Raw genomic sequence first — 26,489 nt, 5'->3', positions numbered from 1 at the left:
GATGAAACTTATTAAAATGAAGAATATGAGAAAATAGCTCTTACAGTTTTCATTTGAAGTAAAAAGTAACAAGTAGCTTCATAGATAATGTCTTTTCATCTAGTCAGCAATTTCTCATAAACTTTCGTCACTTTCGAACATAGGTGAAAAATCACAGCAGTTACCATTCCGCAATATGTAGTAAGATATGCAGGTGTTTTTACAAGTTGCAAGAACAAAACAAAGTAAAAAAAGTTGTCATTGTTTACTAAAGACTTCTGTAACTTGGGTCCAATGGCGAAAGTTTAGCGTTCCATAAAAGTATGTATACTATATCCTGTCCCTCATGTGCTCTTGACTTAATTCTGGTACATGATCAGTGTTCTGTTTTCTCTTTCCTTTCAACAGTGTTGGATATAATCTCAATATGTATGCAAAACTGTTTATTAATGCAGTTAATGCTGTAGCTTATTACTAATTCTTCTGTACTTCAGAAGTGGAATGAGAATAGAATATTTTGTTAAGGGATGAGCAGCAGCGTTCAACATTGCAGAAATTCTCAGCAGTGTTTTGGTTTTTAAGAAAATTGTGAAGTTATATCTTTGTAGTTTTGATGGTATCTTTCTGAATTCCAAAGTAGCCCAGAATGAAAAGGTGGCCTTTTCTTCTAGGATGAATCTTAGATCCATATCTTATGTGATTTTTTTAGGCCTATGCCTAGTTATATACTTGAGTTTTCTGGTATTTCTATGTAACAGAATAAACCAGATCTTGTAATAGTTTTGTGTTACTGTGACATGTTTTGAAGAAAGAGAACGTCCTGATTCTTTTTTGTCTCTTTTGCTGTAATATTAATCCTGAATTGTTCCCTCCATCCAGAGTTGCTCTGATGATCCAAATGGCGCTTGGTGATTTGCTTTAAGTTTCCTACCCCTTCTTGGCCTCAACATAAGATAATCATCCTTTGACATCATACTTAACCCTACCTTTTTCCTTTCTCAGAGTCAGGTTCCCAAGAGTTCATAAATGCAGATAAGTTGCCTCTTAGTCTTTTTGTATTTCCCTATGCCCTGTCTCTTTTTCTACACAAAAGCAAAACCAAATGCAAAGAGAATGAAATATCATCAAAATTTATTTGTTCTTTACAAAAATGAAAATGAAGCAAGAAAAAATAGATCACTGAAGTCATCGAAGTAGCCTTTTAACAATCCAGATTGTAAGCAAATTTTTAATCCTTGATTATATCTTTTTCCAAATTTTATTTTTTGAAATGTGTTATATATTTATGCAGTTATCACTGAGATGAGAATCATTTGCGAAAGTTACAGATTAAAGGAGGTCACAGCAAGTAAAGAAGACTCTCTGTTTAGACAGGCTTATCTCTGATACTGTTGAAAGGCTAGTAATAATTAGTCTTTTAGATTGTTCAGCACAGTGGGACCTTGCAGTGCTCTCTGTTTCTCATTTTAGCTGCAAAATGTATTTAACTGTTTAATATGATAAAAGATAACACCTTTTCTTAAAGTGCATTGTGATATGGACTTAAGCAAATCAGTTTTGTCATCACATTAATTTCAATTATTTAAAAGCACCAGTATTAATATATGCAAGGCTGAAACTCAGTATTAGGTTAGTATTAATACTAAATTAATTCAGGTAATGTTATTACCAAGATTTCCTTTGTTTGGCAAACCCTTTAGCGAGAAACTAGAAATTGATAAGCTGTAAATACAGTCTCACCTTCACTTTTAAATGACGTTCTTTCTATGCTTTCACATTTCTAACCCTTATTCAAATAGTATTTAATTTTATACTTTTTCTTTCTACTCTTATCTATATAAATATACCAATAAGTACTGAGAATTAAATTAACTGTCTCAGTACAGTTTTATTATTTATTACCCTTAAGTAAGTATTGAAATTTTTTAGTGCATATATATATAAATATAAGGGTGTCATCATTGTCATTGAAAGAGGACTCAGAGACCTTTTGGAACACCATGCAGATGCACTGTATATAATGTATGCTGCCATGATACAGCTATATCTTCACTCTGCTAATAAAAATATGAAGTCTGGACATGCGATGCTTTGACCACATTTCTGCACCCTTTAGTGTGTCATGCAGCCTGAGGCCACTCTCTCACAGTACAATCAGTGCTTGTAAGCAATAAAAAGAAGTATTTCTTTGGGCTTTCAGAAAGTACTACAACTCAAATATGGCTCAAACAAAATTTTATCTCTAAAGTTAAGCTCCTTTTTGAATACTTAAAATCTGCTTTCTCAAACATCTCTTCTAGAAGTGTTGGTTAATACAAGAAACACACCCTAACCTGTAAATATAGTCTTTCATTAATTGTCACATAAGTAGTAGGAAAGGAAATAATATTTAGAAAACAGAGAAGATTAATTACATCATGGCTTGGACTATACCATTCAAGATACAGCTTAAGAAAACCCCAAAGTCTTGGAAGTGGTGTGTGGTAGAAATTCTGACTTTTTTTTTTTATAACCTTTTCAGGAGAGCTTTACTTACACTATGCATATAGCAGTCTCAAAAATTGAAACTCTGTAATGTAAATTCATCTTAAGATTTCTAATCACTTTATACATCTAATTCCCAAAAACCTAATAACTACTAAATTCAAGTGCTTGCCTTGAATTTAGCAAGCAAGGGACTTGCCAAATTTTTTTAAAGAAATCATTCGACGATGCATAATAAATTAAAATATTTAGTTCTGTTCAACTTTCTTTAAGAAACATTTTTGCTGAAAAGTTTTTGCAAAGCAATTGAGTGTATCAATAAATGACTTATCAGCCAGTGGAAATTCAATACAAAATTCAAATGCCTGTTCCTTTTTTCTTTTTTTTATGTTTGAGAAATCACTTTGTGTTATTTTGATATAAAAGATATAAATTGGTGTATCTGGAGAATTATACAGAAGCTTAAAAAGCAATGAATTTTTACAAAATACTATCAATTCTTTTATATATGTATATGTAGAGATATATATGAAAAAATAAAAGCAGTTATGTCAGTGAACAAGGTTAGAGTGATTAAGCCTCAATTACAAAAAACCTGATATGCAAAGAAAAAAACCACCAAAAATACAAACCAAAGAACTTTATTATTATTTTCAATATTTTGCCATTTATATGGCAAATATATATTGTGCATATTGGTAAAAAAGGTATATGCCCATATTTGATTCTTGTTCATTAATACAGTCTTGCTTTTAAATTTATTAATCTCTTTTTCCTTTGTATTTTATTTTAAAAAAGCTTTTGCTAAAATAAATAATGAAATGCTTCTAGTTAAGAGATGCGTTAGTTGAACAGTTACCTGTAAAGGTTATTATCACTCCTTTTTTCACCACAGCCATATATTTCTGTGCTTTAAGAAGATTGATATGAATTGAAATCTGAGATGTTTCCAGTTTCTTAAATAATTCTTGGTATCAGTGATTAAGCCATTATTCAGTGTTAAATTGTTCTACCTATTTCCCTATAAATACATTAGTTTGAGTTAATAATAACTGTGAAGAACAAGCTGGTTTTCCTTTTAATAAGTGGCCTAGCATACCAAAACAAGATACAGTACCAAATGCCCTAGTTAGCCGTGGTGTTGATAACACAAACTATCAGTTTTCTGAAATATTTTCATCAAAATATATAATCATTTTTTTTTTTTTTAGTAGTTAAGGATGGGAGTTTAATATATAGCTATAACAAAGAAAACCTATTGGGGTATCCATTCTTTAGAGAATTTTGGTTTGGTTGGGGGGGGTTTGTTTTGGTTTGGTTTGTTTTTGTTTTGTTTTTGTTTTCAAGTTTAAGCTTAAATGACAAAAATCAGTTCTTTGTAATTTCAGACTTTGGTAAGAGAAATACTGCATCATCTCATTAAAATCACAAGTATAATTCTAAAGTTGAATGGGCTTAGCCCTGTACTATTGCAGAATTAGAACATCTATTGCTAAATAATCTTAGCCCCTCACAAATGAACCCCTCGTGAATGGACCCATGTTTGGTATTTAAAGACACGGAAGAATCTTTTCTAATTACCTTGATTTTTATAATATGTAGTTCCTGCTGACCAGGAGCATTTTGCCAGCTACATATTTTTTATAATGTCCTATACATAGTAGTATTTTTCACTTAACCCTCTTGAAATGGTCCCTGTTGATGCTTAAGCTGTGCATATTTTCTTTTGTTTTGATTGCTCTACAACATGAGTTATAGGTTGGAAACACAAAATAGGGATCTGTTTCTTAAGATTTTATTTTTCCTGTTTTGATTGCTTGTTTATGTACAAACTGTGAAAAATGGATCTTCATACTGTTTAACATACCTCTAAAATATTTGTGTGTGCATATGTACAAGCCCTTATTTTGCTAATACACAACTTTATGCATTCACAGTGTCTCAGCTTTCTCATATGCATTAAGAATTTTAGTGCAAAAGTATGTATACCTATTTTATGAGGGACTGTCAATGATTTTATGAGGGACTGTCAATGATTGTAAGTAACAGAAATGCTGAAAGTGTGAAATTTTGCTTTATTTATTTCTAAATAGTTTTGGTTAGTAACTATATGAGCATATGATAAATTCCATTGTATAGCACTTTAACATTTTATTTCTTGACATAAAAGTAGTGTAATTTTGGATATTTTATAATATTTATATATTGCAAAGATGTCAAAAAATATGCTTTGAATAAGTATTGTATGTTATGTTTTGACAATTGGAATTTTACCTTTTCACTACATTTATAAAAAGAAAAGAGTTTTTCTGTCAGGATCTAATACTTTTAAAGGACAAATGTGTATATAAATTTTTTAAACAGAGCAGTGCTTTTTTAATATGTTCAAGAATTAATGTTAAGCATGTGTATATTATTTAGAAAACATGATCAATAAATATGACTCTTAATTCTTTTTTGTGTTTATTTTGAACACAGGGCTATAATAAGCTATTAACCTTTGCTCAACTAAATGAACATTTTTAATGCTAATCATAAATATATTGTAGTTATTTGCTGTGAAGGTATTAGTTGCAACTTCATCCATCATGAAATTGATGCTTACATTTTTTCACCTGCTTCTAGATTAAAAAAGATCAATGAATATTTTAGCTATTAGTATATTGCCAAAAACTCAGTAGCTTCAGCGTAACTGTTGTAAGGTATGGAACACAGCTTGCTGGCTATAGTCCTTGCTTTAGAATGGTGCATTATAAAGTGCCAAAGTAAATGTCTCTTATCTTTCAGACATTGGCCCTATTTGTTTGTAGACTGATAACTGTTTCTAGTGTGCTCATTGAACTTGCTGGAATTTTTGTTTACTTATGGTCTTCATTTTCCCCAAGAGGAGGAGAGAGGAAAGAATATATTCCTCATGTGGTCAGCATATTTTTGAGTATTTATGTGAGTTCACCATCTTGATTTCAAGTCATGAATTTGTTTTTACATACATAAGCATGCATATTTACATGCATTATTTATCCAATTGACTTTAAATTCCATTAAGTTCCAATGAGTAGGAGAAAGATTTTGTCTTAGGCATTTTTTATTTATTTTAATTTTCTAGTTATGTTATTTTGTTGGTTTATTTATTTTTTTAACTGTTCAGTCTAAGGCTTGTAAAGGTTGATTTGCTCCTGAACTGCTTTGTTCCCAGACATTGCCATCTTCCCCAACTACCACCAAGTCCTCTCCATCTGATCCCATGACCACCTCCAGAGCCAATCAGGTACAGTATCATCCTACCATCTACACCATACTTTTCACGGGTGACAGCTTGCAAACTGGAGAAAAAGATATGGTGGGTTAAGGATTTATTCGTTCATTCACATATATACACCCATAACCATAGTTATCTAACTCTTGTTAGAATTTGGTAAATTAAATTGCAAACGATTTACTTCTTTTAATTTATTTTGTTGGGCTGCTTTAAAATCTCTTATGAAAGCAAAGTATCTTTTAAAATAGTTGGGGTTATTTTACATTTGGTTTGATTAATAAATTGCAAAGACACAAAACTGGTATGTTTGTAGACAGAGTAACTCTTGGTTTATGTATATTTATGTATATATGCACACACATATGGATCATTTCCTGGACCATTTATAAATTAGAATAAAATTACCACTAATACCATGCTTAAATAGCTGGAATTCAACCCAGGAATGGCAAACAGACTTTGTTATTTACTTTGAAAATTTTGAAATGTGTTTGTGGACAACAACATAGGGGCATTATTTAAATATAATATAAATGAAAATTTATTGATGAAGAATGAAGTAAAATTAAATCTCTCTAAAAACATGCTAAACTCATCTAAGTAAGTTTAATTAATATCTTATTTTTAAAATGCATAAACTGTTCTTTTAGCAGTATTTTAATTATACTGTTTTATTTCAATTAAAACTGGAAAAAATATATCCAGTTCATTATGTCCACAAATTATCATACTATGTATCTTTGTCTTTCCTATGAAAATTGTTAAAATTACTACACACCATGATCTTTAGAACTTACTTATGCTTAATTAATGCATTATTTATTTTTAATGTACTGTTAAAATTAATGTACTCTGTGTTCAAATAATATAAGTGTTCAGTATGTGCTAACAGTGCACACAGTCTGTTTCAGTTAGCTGAATGTTGCTATCAGATCTTGCACAAACATCAAAAAACAGAAAAGTTTTCTTCACAAGCTAATTTCCCCTGGAAGTTAACATTGTTAATAATTACTAATCCTCTGATATTTTCTGAACTGCTTAGAACTTGCTGGTGGATGAACAAACAATTTAACATGAACGGAAGCATATTAAAGCTTTGACCAACACATGGCTGTCTGTTGAAAGGGATATCTAATGCAGAAAGTAATGAAATTTAGAAAGAAATTGTAGAGATAGAAGAACTACTAAGAAAAGTATAAATTGCGATATCCTTCACTTCAATTTGAAAGCCTTCTTCATCAGCCTGCTTCCATTCCAGCAACAGTTACTTGGCTTCATCATCATTAAATGACAAAGATAAAATCTTTGCCGACAGCTAGGGATATTTTATGAACTCTCTGTTCAGCTTTTATTCTCTCTCTCTCTCTCTTAATTTTAGTACTTTGTTTATTTTAATTAGATTTTGAAAATGTTGAGTGCACAGATAGTTTTTTATAGGGATTTTTCTATTTGCTTTCTTTCCCATTTTTTAAAAATTATATCTTGATGATCATTATTTGGAGAAAAAGGAAGAAATACTTTTATTTACAGGAAATACTATTTGAGTATGCTGTTTAATTAGCATAAGAGAAGTACTTACTTTGCATCTGTTCTATGATTTTTAAATTATCAAAATTATAGTGTAGTGTATAAACTTTAAATGACTTTTCAATAGCTAAAAACGCTTATGTTTATAGAAAGTTGTTCTATGAGAATATTTACAAGTAATATAGCTGAATACACAAGCTAAGTGAAATGTATGCTTTGTGTCCTGTCTATATCCCACATTACACATTTTAATGCATTTTATTTATAACCTTTGTTCAATTCAGTTTTCACAAAAATAATCAAGACCTTTTTTGAACAGCATCAAAACTGTATATATGAAGAAGAGTAATGAGTTCCTTTTGGAACTGCTTTTATTATTAACCATTAAAATTCCTACTAATTTATGATTATTTTATCCCTTCTATTATTTTCAAGTGATTTCTGGCCATTCTAGCAGGAAGCACAAAGCGCATGATAAGGCAATTAAGGCCTTTCTGTTCGTTCTAGTGATAAGTGACGTAGCTGGCAATTGTTCCCAGACTGTAGTAGTGATTAGCATTCAACACCAGTATATCGACAAGTATCTGCACTGCGGCTGTCACACAAAAATAGGTTCCAACACAATAATCTCAAACCTGCCCATAGTCATGTAAGCACTCAATAGGAGAGTAAATAGAGAACAACAAATGTTTGTTTTGATATATGGCTGTTGTAAGATGACTCTCAAAAGAAAATAACCATTCAGGTATGTGTTTTCTCACAAAATGGTATATTATGATAACAGGAGAGAACTTAGTTAACTGAATGGATGTCAGGAAATTCAGTGTTAAGGTGTAAGATAAATTCACAGCACACTCTGTTGTGCGGATATAGTAGCATATCAGGCTTAAGATCATTCAATTTTCTGTAATATTTTACACATGAGAAGATGATATTTTGTATAAAAGATAATTAATTAATTAATTAAGTGAGATTTTTTAACTGGGTTGGAGGACTCCCCATAAGTCATTGTAATTAGAGAATTGTCACAGAATCACAGAAAATGCCAAGTTGGAAGGGATCCACAAGAATCATCGAGTCCAACTCCTGGCCCTGCACAAGACCAGTCACACCATGTGCCTGAGGCTATTGTCCAAACAGTTCTTGAACTCTGTCAGGCTTAGTGCTGTGACCACTTCTCTGGGAAGCCTGTTCCAAGGCCCAACCACCCTCTGGGTGAAGAACCTTTGTATAATATCCAACCTAAATCTCCCCTGACACAAATTCAGGCTGATCCCTCGGGTCCTATCAGTGGTCACCACAGAGAAGAGATCAGTGTCTGCCCCTCCTCTTCCTCTCATGAGGAAGCTGTAGACTGGGATGACTTCACCCCTCAGTCTCCTCTGCTCAAGGTTGAACAGGACAAGGGACCTCAGCCACTCCTCATACGCCTTCCCCTCATGGCCCTTCACCATCTTCACTGCCCTCCTTTGGACTCTCTCTAACAACCTAATATCTTTCTTATATTGTGGTGCCCAAAACTGCACACAATATTCAAGGTGAGGTCGCACGAGTGCAGAGTAGAGCAGGACAATCCCCTCCTTGACTGACTGGTGATGCTTTGTCAGGCCCCATAGCATATGGTTGGCCCTCCTGGCTGCCAGGGCACTGTTGACTCAAGTCTGTGTGTTGATGAGCACAGCTATGTGATCCTTCCCACTGTACGAGCATGTCAGTTGTGATCCCCTGACAGAGCTTGAACAATTTCTAGACACTCTTTTTGTTACAAGAGGAAAATAGCTCTGCCAGCAGAGGTCAGAGGAAGCTAGGCAGGAAATCTGGCTTGTATTAGATCTTCCTTTTAATGACTCACTCTGCCTCCATTCAGATGAGATCATAACTCCTTTGTATGACAGTTTTAGCTTTTGATGAATTGTTTTTGGAAAAATCTAGTGTTGATGAACTACTTGTTTTATGATTCTCAATAAGAGGATAGCCTCTAAAAATGTCTTACCTAGTGGAAGAAAACAGTTTCTTCAGAACTGTCATGTGTTGTGTTATACTGGCAACATTCTGTTGCCATGGATGCAACAGAAACCTCTGCACTGGAAGTGGTTTTCGCTTTAGTTCTTTGTTCCAGGAAGTTATACATCCGTCAGTATTATTCTTGTAAATCTCTTGTTAATTTTTAAGTAGAACTTCCTTAGAAATTTATTTGCACTAAAAATCCATACACTGCAAATTTCCCAAGGAAGAAAGAACCAAAGAGGCAATAGAATTAGGTACATTTCCAGTAACTTTGTCTTCTCCCTTCCAGTCTGCCTATTGTTGAAAAGAACTCAATCTTTCTAAATGTTTAGACTGAGAGTTTCTGTGTTACCCCCTCATGAACTTTGTCAGCTTTGTTTATAGCTTAGCACTGACAGACATATAGCTTCAGTGGTGAAACTGTTCTGCTGATGCCCATGGAGCTAGCAGAATATAGATTTACTTTTATTTACCAGAAGGACGAAACCAAGTTAACTTTCCCACAGTACACTTCAAGAGGGAATTTCATCTCAAAAGCAATGAATAATGCAATAAACATCATATAAAGCATACTTGCTTTTCCTATATAGTACCTTGAAAAGGTACAGGTTTAATACTTATTTTAACAATTAAGTGACATTAGATAGACAAGTGTTTCTATAGTTAAACTCTTTACATATTTTTATTTGTTTACAAGATTATTTTTTCTTTTTATCTGCCTGCTTTACTGATTTTACTGTAATTTTAGAGGGAGAAATACAAGTGACATAAAGCTAAGCTTTGTATTTCTCCTTTGTCTATTTTATAAACACCTGTAAATGCAGTTGTGAACCCTTGCATGTTTCATTCTCCAATCCTCCTTTTTCTGTGAGATTGATACAACTACCGAGCTTTGCTACTGGCTTAAGAGAATAAAAGGCCAAAACACACATTCCCATTTATGAGTGAGTCACGAGAGAGATGGATAGGAGTCCTTTCCCCTTGCCTTACAATTTAGATAGGCTTAAGCTTAGTAATATAACAGGATTTATCATAGCAAACTTTGTGTCTATTTCTTGCTATGTAAACCTTTTATTTTCATTTTTTTTTAGTGCACTATTTTTTCCCCATGACATTTGTATTTTTTACAGTTATACCTTCTATTTTGCTGCTTTGTTGTCGCACCTGAAACTCTTATTCTATCATTTAGTACAGCATAATATAAATTTTGTGGTGTGCAGATAGGTGTAGATTTTGTTCATTCAGTCCTCAAGGTTTATATTTTTTAAAGCATAACTATCTCATCTGGTTGCTGCAATATCTGTAATACGTAATACTTTTCAACCTTTTCACATGATGGAACTGAGCCAGTTTTCTTGGTACTGCCTGTACCCAGCAGGTACAGCACAAACATATGGCTGTTACAAACCTAATATTAGGAATTTGTGCTTTTAGCTTACATTATCTTTTTATTTTATGCAAATCTATAGGTTGCAATGTAATACAATAGTACACATAAAACTAGAGACTGGGACATTAATTGATGTTTCTAAATTTTAATAATTTATGTACATGATCTCCCTCTCTGACTTTAAAGAACCATCCTACCCCTGTTTGTAAAATTAATTGCAGAAGTATAGTCTTTTCATTCCTCAGAGAAAGGTAGAATCTGAAAACAGAGTTTGTCTGTAAAGCATACTGACAGCTTTTAAAGGGTTGATGAACTCATATTTGATATATGATTTGTTGTGGGTGGTGGAAGAAAAAATAAGAAAGCTTCATTTTGGTCTTCTGTTATCCTTAGGACAAGGATTTTTAAAATATGTATAATATGCAGCTTCAAATTATAATTTTTTATCAGTACTTTAATCTTAATGTACAAATAGCGAGTTTTAATGATGATCCTAAGATACCCTACAGCCATCATAGGCCAGTGAGATATTATGTCTATTTGCCTTTAACAATTTGATGTGAGGCTTATTTAAAATATTGTGTCTCAGATATTTTAGCTGTAATTATCTATTTTTCATTCCCTAATTTTGATATCAATTGTTATAGTGCTGTTGAGCAGATCCGGTTTGTTTTAAGGTCTGTCACAGTTGACTGATGCTGGATGTATCACTTGATCTTTCCAAATCTCAGTACCATATATTTCAAATCTAAGTCAATATAAAGTTACTTAGCATTCTGATAAAAGGCGCTACAAAATTGAATGTCTGTTATTACTTTAATTTAATTGTTAAGAATATTTGCCATAGTAATTCTCTGACATAACTGTTCAGCCTTTTGTCAGCCTATCTGATTGGTCTCTGATAAATGTAACCATTTTATTTACATTAGAAGACGCTGTCCAAGTTCCACAGGCAAAACTAATATGTTGTTTGAAAGACACTTCGTCTAATAGATGGTGTTTTATATGGACCCATCACTAAAGTATTTAGTACACTGGATTGTAAAATTTTAAATATATGAAGACCATACGTATTAAATTAGTAGTGTATTAAACAAATACATTCTTCTAATTATAGAATCCAACTAATTTTTTATTCACAAGCAGATGCACGAGAAGGAAGTCAGGTATGATGAAGCAGTGGTGTTCAGAAGCATATGGTAACTGTAAGAACCTTATCATGATGTTTAGGGGAATAGAGTTGAAGAAATAGGTCCTGTATTTTGCTAACCTTTTCTGTAAGGTCCCCAAACTTAGGATATACTTTTGTCACATACAGAAAAATTCTTCACATAATTTCTCAACATAGCATATCTTTTAGGTTAAGTCTCAGCAATGGCTTTCACCTTCAGTTTTCATAATTATTCAGCTTCGCATTCTGAGTTCTGTTTAGGTGTTGCTATTGCTTTCACAGACTTACCCAGTAATAGTTTTGACTCCCCATTGAACCTGTAACAAGGCTGAATGAAAGTACCTATTACTTGTTAGGAAAACAATTCTTTTTCTGGAAGAGTGAGAAAACCCTTACATTTCACATTTGTAGATAATTTTATCAATGTTATATCTCTATAAAGTGACCTTTTCTTATTAATAAGACAGATTTTCTTTCTTGATCACAATTTAACTATGGCATACTAGAAATGGCACATAATAAATAAAGTTTGAGATAATATATCTAGAAACAGGTAGGGAGAATTATTCCTCTGTTCATGTGAGAGGACTCCAGTAGAGGTTCCAATGCTTCAGAGGTAACCTTTCCTGCTTCTTTTCAGCTGAAATGCTTAATTTCATGGCAAACTCTTAAGCAGAATTAACCTATACTCCACAGACTAACTGTAGACTTTTTTCCTGGTTTTTATGTTAATACATTACTTTTAATATATTTCTTTTGCTCTTTGACCACTTTTTCCCATTATTGTGGAGTATCTGAGCTCAGCGCTCGTTTGCGTTGTCTCCTTAAACTATATATACTTTTTAGACACTATAAAGATGTCTAAATAACAATTAAAAAAATCTTAGTTGAAAATCAGTTGGGGTTTTTTGCACTTCTTATTGTCTGTTTCAATTTTTCTCCTTTAGGCAACTATGTAGGTAATTATTTGTGTTCATATTTCTTACTTGTTTCCTTTCATCTCCTCTCCCACTGCAAAACAATTTTAGGAGTCACTGTATGCTGTTCCTTTCCTACAGGTAGGAGAAATGTCAGGAACATTCATGAGACATGGGGAAAAATGTAGATTCTCACTGCTAAGTCTCTGAATACTGCTATCATTCATAGGATGTCATGAATTATCTGCCAGTTGCAGTCCTGTAAGTGAAAACGGGATTCCATGTTCATATATCTTGTTTGGATTTTATGCTTGATAATGATCAGAAGCAACTAGTTTCCCATTTCATCCCCCTTTCAAAAAGATACACATTATTCTCTTTGCCAAAATATGGTAAAGGTTTTCAAATGTGCTTTGCAATAGGGTGTTTAATTTTTTAATTTTCTTTGTTCCAACTGTTTTAAACATTCTTCCTTAATCAATACAAAATGAAAATAAATAGTATATTATAAAGTTTCAGATGTATCTGTGTTCAAGGTCCATCCATATAAGCTAGACTGAAAGCTAGTAGCATGTAACTCTATTGTCTAAGCAAGGTTAGCTTTGACTTAGAGTTCTTAATACTCAGATTTGATGATACACTGTTTCATCAAATATTGGCTGTAAAAGCCAACCATATTCTGAGGTATACAGGCAAAGAGTCACTTAGCCCTCTTTGCTCTTTGGAGAAAACAGAAGGTCAAAGTAATTTCCAGAATGCACATTTGGATGGCTTAATTGATGTTTCTCTACTGTGTAATGTATCAGTCACATGAGACTAGACTCCCAAGCTTTCAACTATTTGGAATTTAATTTAGTGACTCTTAAAGGAGTTCAGAATTTATATGATCAAGGGTTGTGTGAGAATGTGGAAAGAAACACTGGACTTACAGAGCTTACTGTCACACCAGGACAAATCCTGTACAGCTAGAAAAGGCAGTACCATGTTTTTCTGACGTGTCAGATGTAAGTTGAGTGAGGCACGATTAGGCCAGGTCCTAGAATACCCTGCTTGGCACCTGTGTTAGTTAATCTATATTCAAGTATTGCTTATGCCTAGTGCTTGTTTATAGTTAGTTTTCCTTAATGAAATTTGTCTCCACAGATTCCTATTGTATGAGAAATATAGTCCAGAGTATAGATGTGTGGAAATAATATGGTTTTAAAATATGTGGCTTAATAATAAATATATACAGTTTTCCCTGCTGAACTACATATTGTTTGATCTAAATTCAGGATCTTCACATTTAACAAGATACAATTGTACCTTCAACTGTCTCTTATAAAAGGGTTTTATAAGCTAGTTTGACTTTCATAACTGGCCTATGTTAGCACCTATTAATCTTTTTGCTTCTGCTAACTCAAATAATTGGTAATTTCTGTCTTGCCTCCACTTATTCCAGTATTTTTTCTCTGTTTCAGCAGTAGTTACTGCTTCCTTGTGGCTATCTTGGTTAAAAATGTATAACTACAAGTTTACAAGAGTTAACTAAAAAGTACATAGACTTATAAATTAAAGATATACATATAAATCAGCTGGGGTGAATGTTAAGTGCTAAGCCAGCCAGCTACAGCTTACGATATATTTCCTAAGACCAGTAGCTTGATATCATCTAGTTCTGTTCTCTAATCCTTGTCAGAGGCATAATGTCAGGCTCTGAGAGGAAGGGTTTGAACTGAATTGTCTGAAGACTCTAGTAGCATTAGAGAGTTATGTAGTCCTGTAGTAGCGCTTTTTTAAGTTTGAAGACATCACAGAATCAGCTAGGTCGGAAAAGATCTCTGAGATCATCAAGTCTAGACATCACCTTGTCAACTAGACCATGGAATTAAGTGCCACATCCAGTCATTTTTTGAACACCTTCAGGAATGGTGACTCCACCACCTCCCTGAGCAGTCCATTCCAGTGTTTAATCACCCTTTCTATGAAGAAATTCCTCCTGATGTCCAACCTGAACTTCTCCTGGTGCAGCTTGAGGCGATGTACTCTTGTCCTGTCACTACATGCCTGGGAGAAGACACCAACCCCCTCCCCGCTATAGCCTCTGTTCAGGTAGTTGTAAAGAGCAATAAGATCACCCCTAAGCCTCTTTTTCTCCAGGCTGAACAACCCCAGCTCTCTCAGCTGCTCTTCATAGGACTTTAGACCATTCACCAGCTTCATTGCCTTTCTCTGGACACACTCCAGCACTTCAATGCCTTTCTCAAAATGAGAAGTCCAGAACTGGATAGAGTACCTAAGGTGTGGCCACCCAGTAGTGAAACCACACTAGTGAAACTACGTCATTTTTTTAATGAAAATTTCTAATAATAGTTATTTTTCATGACCTAGAGAGATATGGTTATGTAAATATTTTATGTTTAAATTGTCCTTCCTTTCTCATTTGAAAACAATTTTCAAATGACATTTATGAGCTAGCCTCCCTAGAATTTCACTGAGTAGTTCTAGTTAAACAAAGTTCTAGTTTAAGAGTGAAGCAATACTTAATACAGAAAGGATCCAGTTTCTGCTGCTGGCTGTCTTGCAAAGCTGGAGGTGCAAAGTAGCCATTGCCTTTGGCTCTGTTAATCTAGATAGTTCATCTAGACCAGGTTCATTTTGCAGAAGCCAAATTTCCTTCTCTGTCATCTTTAGTTTTTGCTGTTTGCCATGTTCATACAGTTATAAATGTAATAAGTAATTTATCATTCCAATGTGTATTGGCTGATGGTATTGTAAGTTTTACTTTTCATTTTACCTTACGGTTTTGTGATCTATGAGAAAAGTGCATGTGCTAAACTGATGCCAGGTTAGGTCAAGATACACCGTTACAAATGCCCCCTTCAGTCTGTTCTTACCCCTATATCTGCTAATAAATATAGACAGGATACCTCTCAGATAAAAGATACATTATTTAAATTACTCAATATTGCTAATGGCATAAATTTGGTTTTCAGGAAAGGCTGGAGAATCTCTTGAAATAATTTGTAAGAGAGTGGGTTTTTTATTCCATGATCTTGAAACAAGGAGAGTTTTCATTTAGTTCTGTGCATCACATTTATGTCTGACATGATTGCAGCTGTAAAATTCTAAGACATGATGGGCATGGGAAGAAGCAGGGGTTCCATTCATTGTGTCTGTAGAGAATACAAACATATGTATATTTTCCATATGGGTTTGTTTTTCCTCATTGTTTTTAGAATCAGTTGAATTGAAAACAAATGATTTAAAGAGGCACTGCTGAATAGGTAGCTCCTGTACTCTCTACCTAAGATGAAGCTGTTGGCTAGATATTCAGTACAATAGGAGGGTCTCTGAAAAGTAAATCAAGTGTTATGAGTCTCATATAGAAGTATATATGCAAAATACAGAAGTGTATGTGTGTGTGTATGTATACATAAAAGTATATATAGTAGTGATATATATTCAGATGCTTTCAGATTTACTTAATTGATTTACACTTCTCTAAGTTTTTACATCAAATCATATGTCTGTGGGAATGGTGAGAAGAACTTTTATTTTTTTGGGGGTTGGTTTGGTTTTTTTAAATTGTTTTGCCTAGCTAGATGATATATTTAAAATTTTCCTCCTTTTAAAGGCTGTTTAGCTTATCATCTTATGTGTTTTTATTGAAAGGAAAAGTGTTTTTTTCAGTAAAGAGCTCATGAGAAAAATTATATTTATATTGCTCTTAGGAAAATATTTCATCATTATTGCCACTTTTTTTTTAAGAATGAAAAACACCATGAAGCAATACAGAACTCTGTAGCTGAGAACATGAATAAATATGCTCTTATTTTCATGGACCTGAGTCATTAATGGGGTTACCGCAAGGATTTTAATTCATATGTGTTTCCTCTTACTTTTTTTTTACCAAGAAGCATAGAGAATAGAATAATTGCTCCAGGACTCTAATTACAGTTAATGTAGGAGAGAATGTTAGGATTTAGTATTATTATTTTATTTTATGATCATGAAGACTCAAAGGTGTTCCTTTAGACAGAGCACATTCAGCTAGTTGCACTTTCTTTTACCTCCTTCTTTTGATATCTGCCATTTTTTCAGTCCCAAAGATTCTCACTTAAAACTTCAATTTTTAAATGATCAGAATATGATAGTTGTGATAGTAAAATTCGGGACTAATTTTGAGCATATAAATATGAAATATGGTACTTGACAGTGTATTTTAAGTAAGGTACTAACGACTGTCATATTTTCTGCGCCCTTTACCCTCTTCCTTTGGGAATCACAAACCTGTCGATATGAGTAACCATAAAGTTCTTCCTGCTGATCATCAATCTCTGTCTTTTGACCTCCCACAAAAAGATCTCAAGGAACTTTGAGCGGGAAAGAAATTCCTCTTTTTAATGGTCATTATAAATCCTTATTTTCCATGCCATAGAATTTAAATGGTTCTGCTGACTCACCTTAATTCCACAGCTTTAAAAAGAGAAGTCTCCTGCAGATAATATATAGTTGATAACTTAAATTTTGTTCTGAATTGCCAAATGAATGTTGAATGATAATATTACATATTTTGTAGAAATCAACTGGGACAAAAGTAATCTAAAAAACAAAGTAAAAGTGCTAGCCTTCTTTTGTCCTATCAGTCCTACAGATAGATAGGTTAATTTTAAAATGTGGTTTTCAGAGATTGATTTTGAGTATTCTTATCAGGAATGCTGAAATATGTTTTTGATTTTAAATTTAGATTTAAATCCTAAATTAATTTGGATGAAGTTTAGTATGCTGTTAAAATAATGTTGTAATCTGGCCGGCAATGTCAATGCATAAAAATCTCAATGTATTTCTAATATCCTGGTTTTAATTTTTCCATGCTTTCAAGATTTAGTCAGCTTTGATGAAAAGCATCGTTGACAGAGAAACAGCAGGTCCCTTTGCATATTTTTGTTGGCTATCCTTTCCTCTGAATTTAATTAAGTAGCGTAACTACACCATATAATTTTCTGCATGGATTTCTTTTAGAAAGACATCATTGTGTATTCTAGCCACATTTATTGAAGTTTATACTGAAAATTGAGCACTGTTAATAGCTGTGATGTCATGTTAACATTGTATCTTCATCTTGAAAAATTCTACTCCAGTAAAAGGAATATTTAAGAACACTGCTAGCTTTCTCTTGGACTTGCCGGTCGATGGCTACTAAAAAAAAAATAAAAAAAACAAAAACAAAAACAAAAAAAAAAAAAAAAAAAAAAAAAAAGAAAAAAGTTGGAAGCATCAGTCTCTTGGAAGTCAATGGAAAATTGAGTCCTAAGTGCCTGCTTATAGGCCATTCAAGATTTGTTATTAACATCTTAGTAGATTTCCTGTATGTTTCAGCTATAGGATTTCTTCCAGCAATTGCTTCTCATCAGTTATAAGTTTTCTAGCTAAACTATAGCATATCATTCAAAGCAAGTTTATGGCTAATCAGCTACTGGTGAATACATGTAAAGCTCATGGATGTGGCCTTTTAAGTATGCTCTTGAGTGCAGAAATGTCCTAGTCATTTATGTACTCACCTTCTGAAGATTTGTCAGGAAAACAATCAGTGTGATGCTTCTTTGGAAAATGAGCTAATAGCTATGAGGAGCCAATGCAACATCTACAAATTTTTTGACTGGGAAAACATAAAAAAATGAATGCTTGACCTTTGCCCCTATTTCTGTCAGGAAAATCAATTCCCTTTAGAAATTGGAGTGAGTTTTAAGTGTTTATAAGTTAGATCCTGTCTAACGTAAAAGAGTGGGTATTTTCTTGATAGCATCAGTGAGGCATATTTGTTTTTAAAATAATGTACATTATCTACATTTTTTGCAGATTATTTTGTGTTGAGAAGTGTCTTTTCAGCAATTCCAGTAACGAAATTACATTATATGGTTTCTTTCAATCAGAAGTATCCCAAATTGTTATACTCTATAGTACTGTAAATATTCTTGCATTGTGAAGTCCATCCTTGACTCTGGAAGGTTGGCAGGTGTTCATAGAACACCATGCAACAGATTAGACAAGGAAAAGAAAAATGGAAGATTTTAGGTAGGGGAAGGGGAAACTATTGTAAATTTAACAAGAGAATAGGGTTAACATTTGTAAACGATAACACATTCTACTGTCATTGAAAGTGTCAGACTTTACTGGGCAGAGCTGTTAGTATGCCTGCTTTCTGTCTTTTTAAAAGATATTTCATCTGAACAATGGCACAGTCAATATATATGTGTAATTTTCCATGTATAATGCTTAACTCTGCAACTGAGTGAAAATCTATTAATTTTTTTCTCTTGTATAATTCAGTATGTAACCAGCTCATATTTTCTTTTTTTAATTATAAAAAAGTGAAAAATATAAATGAAGCTACTCAAAATACATCACACTTCTCCACAAATGTAATTTGAAACTCATGAAATATTAATGCATTAAATATGAAATGTTGTTTTTATGTTACAGAGAAAAAAATTTAAAAAGTTAAGTTTCTTCTCTATGTTATTAAAACTATGTATCATAGAGAATTCATGGAGGAGTTGGTTTTCTCCATTCTCAGTGTTTTGAATCATGTTTTCATGAGGGATACTTGTGGAACTACTCAGATTTTTATGTGTGCACATGTGTGCGTAAAATTTTAATAATACTTTCTTAGGGACTAGATAATACCATAGAATCAACCACCTGTATAATTAACATTGTTTTAGCAATTCTCTCTCCGTACACAACTTGCATGTGCACACATTTATTAAAAAACTGATTTTGAGAGTGGAAGTCTTTCTATTTATGAGTTAGAACCTACACACACATTCTGTGTGGCAACTAAAGCAGACACCAGATAATTTTTTCCTGTTTCTTTAGACATGATTTGCTAATTCCCTGCTGTGAGAAACTTGCATTCCAAATTATATCTTTAATTAAACCATGAAAGAAAAATCATAATCTTCATACTTTTAAGTGGGCAGAAGTGTAATTAGGTAGTTACTAAAAGAAGTGGGAGGTACTTTTTTTAGTACCTCGAAGAGTCAAGGTTTAATATCAAATACTAATTGAAAAGTGGTCTAGATTTAAATTAAAGCAGCATTTTGTGCAAAACTTCCTTACACAGTCTTACCTAGAGTAAGTGTTTCTCCAGTTTGGTTCCGAGTTTCTAAGCCTTGTGATTTCAGATGCAAATTGTTCCTGAGTATTTAAGTTGAAGTCAGGTTTCTATTGCGTGATAGTTTTTGTGACTAAAATGCAATGATAAATGCAACTTCAGCTGAGAGGAGGTCTAAGAACTGGAGCAAAATAAACACTTGTAATAAACAGTAGAGTGGGAATCAGCCCAAAGTCCTCCTGCAGTGTATGGGCAGATACAAACAAATATCTTAGAGTATCTATTTGCTCTATCAATTAATTATATTTGTAATAATCTTGTATGATTTTAACTTGAGATAGAACTCATAGTTGCAATATTATTTTTTCAATGGATTAAATTAACTTTGAATTGTCTTGAAAGAAACAGTAATTATGAGGGCAGAAATAACACAAAGAAGCAATACAGTGAAATTGTTGCATAATCCATTGCATAATCCATAATCCATTGCACTTGTTCACATAGTATTTCTGTACTAGATATCCTTTTGTAGAAAGAGAGAAACTGAACTGGAATGATATTTACAGAATTTAAACATAATCAGGGAAGATGACAAATAATTTATAGTCTAGGTTTATTTACATTATGATCTAGCTAAATTTATGAAGTACTGCTTCTCTTTTTATGGATATGTACCTATTTTTGTAAATAAGTATCAAACAGACTATTAGAAAGATGTGTCCAAAAGAAGTCTCTATTCCTTCTAAATATTTTTTCTAAAACCAAAATATATGATCTTGAACCAAGCTATCAGGAACTTGTTTAGTGCACAGCACCTCTGAAAAAGTAAATTCATATTTCACTATATGTATAAATGGAATCCAATCCAGTGATATTGAAATTACTGAGAGAAATTCCACTAACTTCCTTGGGGGTATGTATGTGCAATAAGAAGAGATTTGCTGTGTAAGCCTACTGTCGGAATCTGAGCCCTAGTCTGACGTGAACATCTGTCCCGAGCAGCCTGGTATGTCTGCCTGCTGTATACACAGGATGACTCATGACCTTTTGGTAGCTTTTGCTGCCTTGACCTTGGGGTTGTCAGTGGGTATATAGCCAGGGACTTTCCAAGCGTTGCCTGATACAGGCATCATCTTGCCTGTAATGTACTCAGTTGGCTTTCTGCTTGATTCCGGTAAACTCCTATCACATAGTTGTTCCTGATTTTTCCCCCAGATTTTCATCATATGGCCACTTCAATTTAGGATGGATGGCATGGGACTACCCACAAGCCTAGTGTAGCAGCATGTTTAGCTGGCCACACAGAGAAGTAGCAGGTGATTCTTACTGTTCATTGACTTCTCTCTGCAGGAATTGATGCATTCAGAACACCCGCTCACCAACTCCAAGTGTGTAGTCATATGAGCAGTTAAAATAGCATGAAATTTTCATAGGTATAGAATTCAGAGCCCAGATGGAGTTTTAAAGAGTTTAAAGCAATTGATAAACAATGAAGACAGGAAAAAAAAAAGATGAAACGAAATATAGCAATTTAAATATAGTTTTACGTGAATGCAGTTATTTGCTTTAGGGAGACTAAATTGTAGGATTGTGTCAGATTAGGATGAATCTGTTAGATTAGATGGAATCTTTTCTGTAAAATATTTCTCTGTTAAGAAAAGATAAAATGACATTAGATAAGTAAAGATTTAATAGAAGGAAAAAAGAACAACTGTTACAGAAGATTCACGGAATGAGTTGTAATTACACTGGTGAAAATAAAAGAGGAAAAAGGGAACCTGAATAACAGATAAAAAAGGTCCTTAATCTCTGTGCGATCTCTTAGAAACAATTGTGTGAGGTGAAATAAATATAGGATGACGCAATTAAATGTTTCTACTGTCAAACTGATGGGTTTGTTTTTTCCAAATTTTGATACTATTTTGTATAATCAGTGAGACTTTTTCTCTTCTGGTTTAAGTTGGTGCAGGCATGTGTCATACCGCCATGTGGAACTTGAAACTTAAAGCCGTATTTTCTGAACTGAACATACAGTTAACTGGCAGAACAGCCACATCTAGTACTAATTCTTGCTATCTAGCTAGTCAACATGTATTTCATCCTTCCACTACTATTTGCCAGCATAAAAACTTTACATTACCTGGGTGTCACATAAGGTGCTAGTTTGTGATTGCCATCCCCCAACTCCAAAGACTGTGAGAACTGATAATATAACTAGAGCATATGTCATCAGAGAGAAGGAGGGCAAGGAAATAACGCAGTAGAAAAGTGAAAGGGTTGGGAGCTTTGCCATGGGGAGTTGGAGGTATTTACATGAGAGGAGTGGGAATGAGGGTTGGAAAGACAGGACATGAGGTATTAGTACAGGTAGTAGTGCAGATTTGGTCATAGTTCTGCTTCCTATGGAAATATTTTGCTTGTGTTCACATGCATTCCTAACCGCTCAGTGAAGATTATCCCTGTGCAGCATAAGGGAGGGGATGAAAAGTGGCATAGCATAATCACCAAACATCTGGCATTCCATAGCAGATGCTATTCAGCTCACAGAACTGAGCTGAGACTTTCAGTCTGGTAAATCGGAGGGCTTTTAGGCAATTCTGATGTGATAGATGAATGCAGCATGGGCTTATACAAGTGGGTTGTCAATAAATGGAAAAGGATTAGGAAATTAGCTGATACAGAGTTTAGGGATCTCAGATTTTTCAGCATGCAGGACTAAATATGAGCCACCAATGCTAAGTTAAAGTGGTTTGAATTGTGTCTCTGGACACTGGCTGAGATCACTCAAGTACCAAGCATCTTTCTCTGAAGTGCAGAGTTTCATGGAATCTCTGATTTTGTTGGGAACTAAGGCCAACAAACTGCTCTCCAGTTTGAGCCCTTCTTACGTCCCTAGTTACTTGGACTGTTTCACCTTTGTTGAGACTTTTAAAGATGTAATCATGTTTCAGTGAAAATATACACAGTGAAATTACTTAGTTTCTTTTATAATTGTTATAATTTGATTCCTTTTCAGGAAAAAAGTATTATACTTGCTGAGCCTGATTTTGAACTTGCTTATGCTAATGCAAATAGGATGATAGTGATGCCTGTGGAAGAAATTGATTTGCTTTGTGAGTAAGCAAATGTCATAACTGGAGTCCTTAATTTTTATAAAATCTATTTGACATGAAATAAAGCTTGAATTCTTTCCATTTTTGATTTTCTATAGCATTTGAAAAAATAAATTTCATATGTATTTTAAGCTTATGTTCATAATTGCTTTAGATACTCACTCTCATTTTTTGCAGCACAAATTTCAATATAGCCAGGAGCATACACACAAACCTGGAAACCTAATCTTCCTGCATAGTCAAAGATACCTTGGTTGGATAGCTCAGAGCACTTATTCTGGGTAGCAGTTAAATTTCTCACTTCTGCATCCAAATCAATTTCTGAACTTGTTATCTGTAAAAGAAAAATAAGTGCACTGTCTGATTTCCCTGATGGTCAGGGAGCTAAGTACTTTAAATAAAATTGTGGTGGTGAAGGTAACAAAACCAAATAGATAATATTTGTTTTTCAATTTCTGAATTTTATTGTATTGTTTTTTACCTTTTAACTCAGTGACCATATGAATTTTAGGCTTCAACAGAAAAAAAATTTATATTTACATTATTTCATTTGTACTGGTACCTAGAGTGTTATGGTCTAACATGTTAGATACTGTATTATTATACAACACAACCAGTATTTGCCGTAAAGAGTTGATATTCCAATATATAAACTAGTATAAAATAGATAGTACATATTCTCTAATTTTTTAATACATGTATATTTTAAAAAGATGTCCTATATGTTCCTAGGTGAAATATTCACCTTGGTAGGGTTTGTATTTGAAAGGATATTATTGGTATATTTCTAAACTAATACAATTTAAGAGAGTTGTCAATGAAAGAAACAATTTTCTTTTTCTAAAAGAGATATTTAGAAAAGAGTATTTTTATTTATCCCAGATGCAGACAGACATATATTAGTCCAACATACCCAAGTTGTTTTTTTTTTCCAAAATACATCATAGTTTGTATGTAGTTTGTAATGCTAAGCACAGAAACGTATCTGGACAGGAATGGAGTGGGTGAGTAAGGAGGAAGAGATCATTCTTTATCTTTCCCCAGATTAGTCAGATAATTTGTCAAATAACTAGGGCAGTTAGTGGTGAAGCTAATGAACTTCTGTTGGTGTCAAGAAAAGTACTAGTTTCTTATTGAGAAAATCTTTCTAGTTGCATAGAGAACATTTCCTTCTTAATTTTGTAGCTGAATTAAATCATTGCTTTATTTTACTATACCAATCCTTTAGAATAATCCTAGCCATATTACAGTAACCTGGATTTTCATGTGTTGCATGTGTAATTATGATTTTACAGGTGCAACGATGCTGCCCTGACATTAAATATTCACATTATTTCTGTAGTCATGTGAATAGTTATGAGAGTGTATTTTTGTACCTTCTTGTGTTCTTAGGTTCTTCTTTTAAATTTGCATAAACACTTATGCCTGACCTCATCAGTAGTATGTGCATTGGTTATGAAATAAAAGAGGACCTGGCAAATCACAGTTGTCAAAATCTCCCACAGAAGCTGTTAGTATGTCTTAAGTCAGTGGAGCCAAGTAAATGTTTTCCGTAGTATGCAGCAAAAAACTGTAATAATGAAAGCTGTGCACTGCTGCATTTTTAGTGTTAATTAAAACAAACAAAAAACCAAACCAAACCAAAACCAAAAGAAAACAAAAATACACCCCAAACAAACAAATCACCTTAAATTGATATATTTATCAAAAATCTGGACAATTATTCTATTTAGCAATTAGTTAATACATTTTATATCTAAAAACAAAATACAGAATCAAATCTAAGAGTTGTTTCTTTCTTTTGTGATAAGAAAACTAAAAAAAAAAGGGTACCTTCAAATTACCAAATATTTTGAACTACATTTTAAAGTGACTAGGAGGTATCCTGACTTAAAACAGAGTGTGCCTATAAATATATATAAAAAACATTTCAGTGTGTGTATATATATATGTATATAAAATGCTTATATAAATATATACACATGGAGATGTTTAGTTTTATAGGATTACTTAATATATGGGTGGACTACGTATATTTTCTTTACCGTGCTTTCACATTACCTTCAGAAAAAGTCTGCACCTGATAATTTTTTATTTATTCCATAGAACATATTCTATTTTGATGTCAATGAAATTCTGAAGAAATAAAAATTACGTATATCATTTAATATTGAATTTTTATCTTGGGTGTCATTCTTCAGTGATAACATCATAAGGACTTCACTCATAATTCAGTAGGTAATACATTGATTGACACATGATACTGTGTCAGTTTGAAACTTGTTTTAACAGGAGGAAAGGTAGGATTTATAGGTAAATACCCTTAGTTTGAAGATGTTTTGATAAATTTTAGATGTACAAATGCCATGTTTTATTCTTTCAAAATCTTAGCACTTAGACACTCTCTCCTGTTGAATTTAACTTCCATAGGTTGAATAATAATACGCTGTAGAAGATAATGCATTTCTGTACACTGATGGGTGGCAGGTAGAACAATCAAGATCACGTGCTGTTCAAGATCAACTATTTTATCTGTTTATGGGTTAGCCAAGTGTTGTTTTGGTTGTGGGTTTTTTGTTTGATTTGGTTTCTTTTGTTTATTTTTTTTTAATTATTGTTACTATAGATGTTTTAAAGGAAGGTAAAGAATTTCAGACAAAATTTGCCAAAGAAGTTGGTTTGCTATGTTATCCTGGAAAGAGAGGAATCAGATGACAACACTTGCTTTGATACAATCTAAAATAATCTTTCCATACAAGTATAATAGCTGCATTTGCTTAATCTCTTTATCTGAAATGTACTATGCTAAAAGCTGTGTTTTCTGTGGGAGAATGATAAATATGATTTTTCTGTTATTTTATCTTTAATTCTTTGTATTTTACATTTGAAACATGCAGAGCATTAAAAAAGCATGATGAGCTGTATTTCTTCTTAATTTTTTTAACCTTTTTTTAAAAAACGTGGTAACTAACTTGCTTCATTCTTTTCCTTCCTTTTATAGGGTAGCAAAAATATTATAGTGTTTATGCACAAAGCAGAAGTATTATTTATATATATTTTTTTCAATTACAGGTAAAGATTATAGTTCCCAACAGCACAGCAGGTCTGATAATAGGGAAGGGAGGTGCTACAGTGAAGGCTATAATGGAGCAGTCAGGGGCTTGGGTGCAGCTTTCCCAGAAACCTGATGGGATCAACTTGCAAGAGAGGGTTGTCACTGTGAGTGGAGAACCTGAACAAAACCGAAAAGCTGTTGAACTTATCATCCAGAAGATACAAGAGGATCCACAGAGTGGCAGCTGTCTCAATATCAGTTATGCCAATGTCACAGGTCCAGTGGCCAATTCCAATCCAACCGGATCTCCTTATGCAAACACTGCTGAAGTGTTACCAACTGCTGCAGCTGCTGCAGGGCTATTAGGACATGCTAACCTTGCTGGAGTGGCAGCCTTTCCAGCAGTTTTATCTGGCTTTACAGGCAATGACCTGGTGGCCATCACCTCTGCACTTAATACATTAGCCAGCTATGGATATAATCTCAAT

The 26,489-nt window shown here is 33.3% G+C and overlaps 1 protein-coding gene across 2 annotated transcripts in view; it reads left to right on the top strand.

Annotated features, from left to right (window-relative positions):
* NOVA1 (NOVA alternative splicing regulator 1) overlaps positions 1-26,489 on the top strand; it is a 137,624-nt gene that overhangs the window by 108,530 nt on the left and 2,605 nt on the right. The window contains exons 3-4 of one of the 2 annotated variants that reach the window (XM_029964371.1): positions 5,660-5,731; positions 26,019-26,489. The exon at positions 26,019-26,489 is cut by the window's right edge and continues 2,605 nt beyond it. In XM_029964371.1, the coding sequence (XP_029820231.1) occupies positions 5,660-5,731; positions 26,019-26,489 (543 nt within the window). The remainder of the gene's footprint in view (positions 1-5,659; positions 5,732-26,018) is intronic. The other variant, XM_029964372.1, reaches the window with a different exon arrangement.

This window comes from Manacus vitellinus, unplaced genomic scaffold, assembly GCF_001715985.3.
Source record: "Manacus vitellinus isolate BGI_N305 unplaced genomic scaffold, ASM171598v3 scaffold_6_pilon, whole genome shotgun sequence".
Taxonomy (NCBI): Eukaryota; Metazoa; Chordata; class Aves; order Passeriformes; family Pipridae; genus Manacus; species Manacus vitellinus.
Note: the sequence above shows the minus strand (reverse complement) of the source record. Positions and strands in the feature narration are given on the sequence as shown.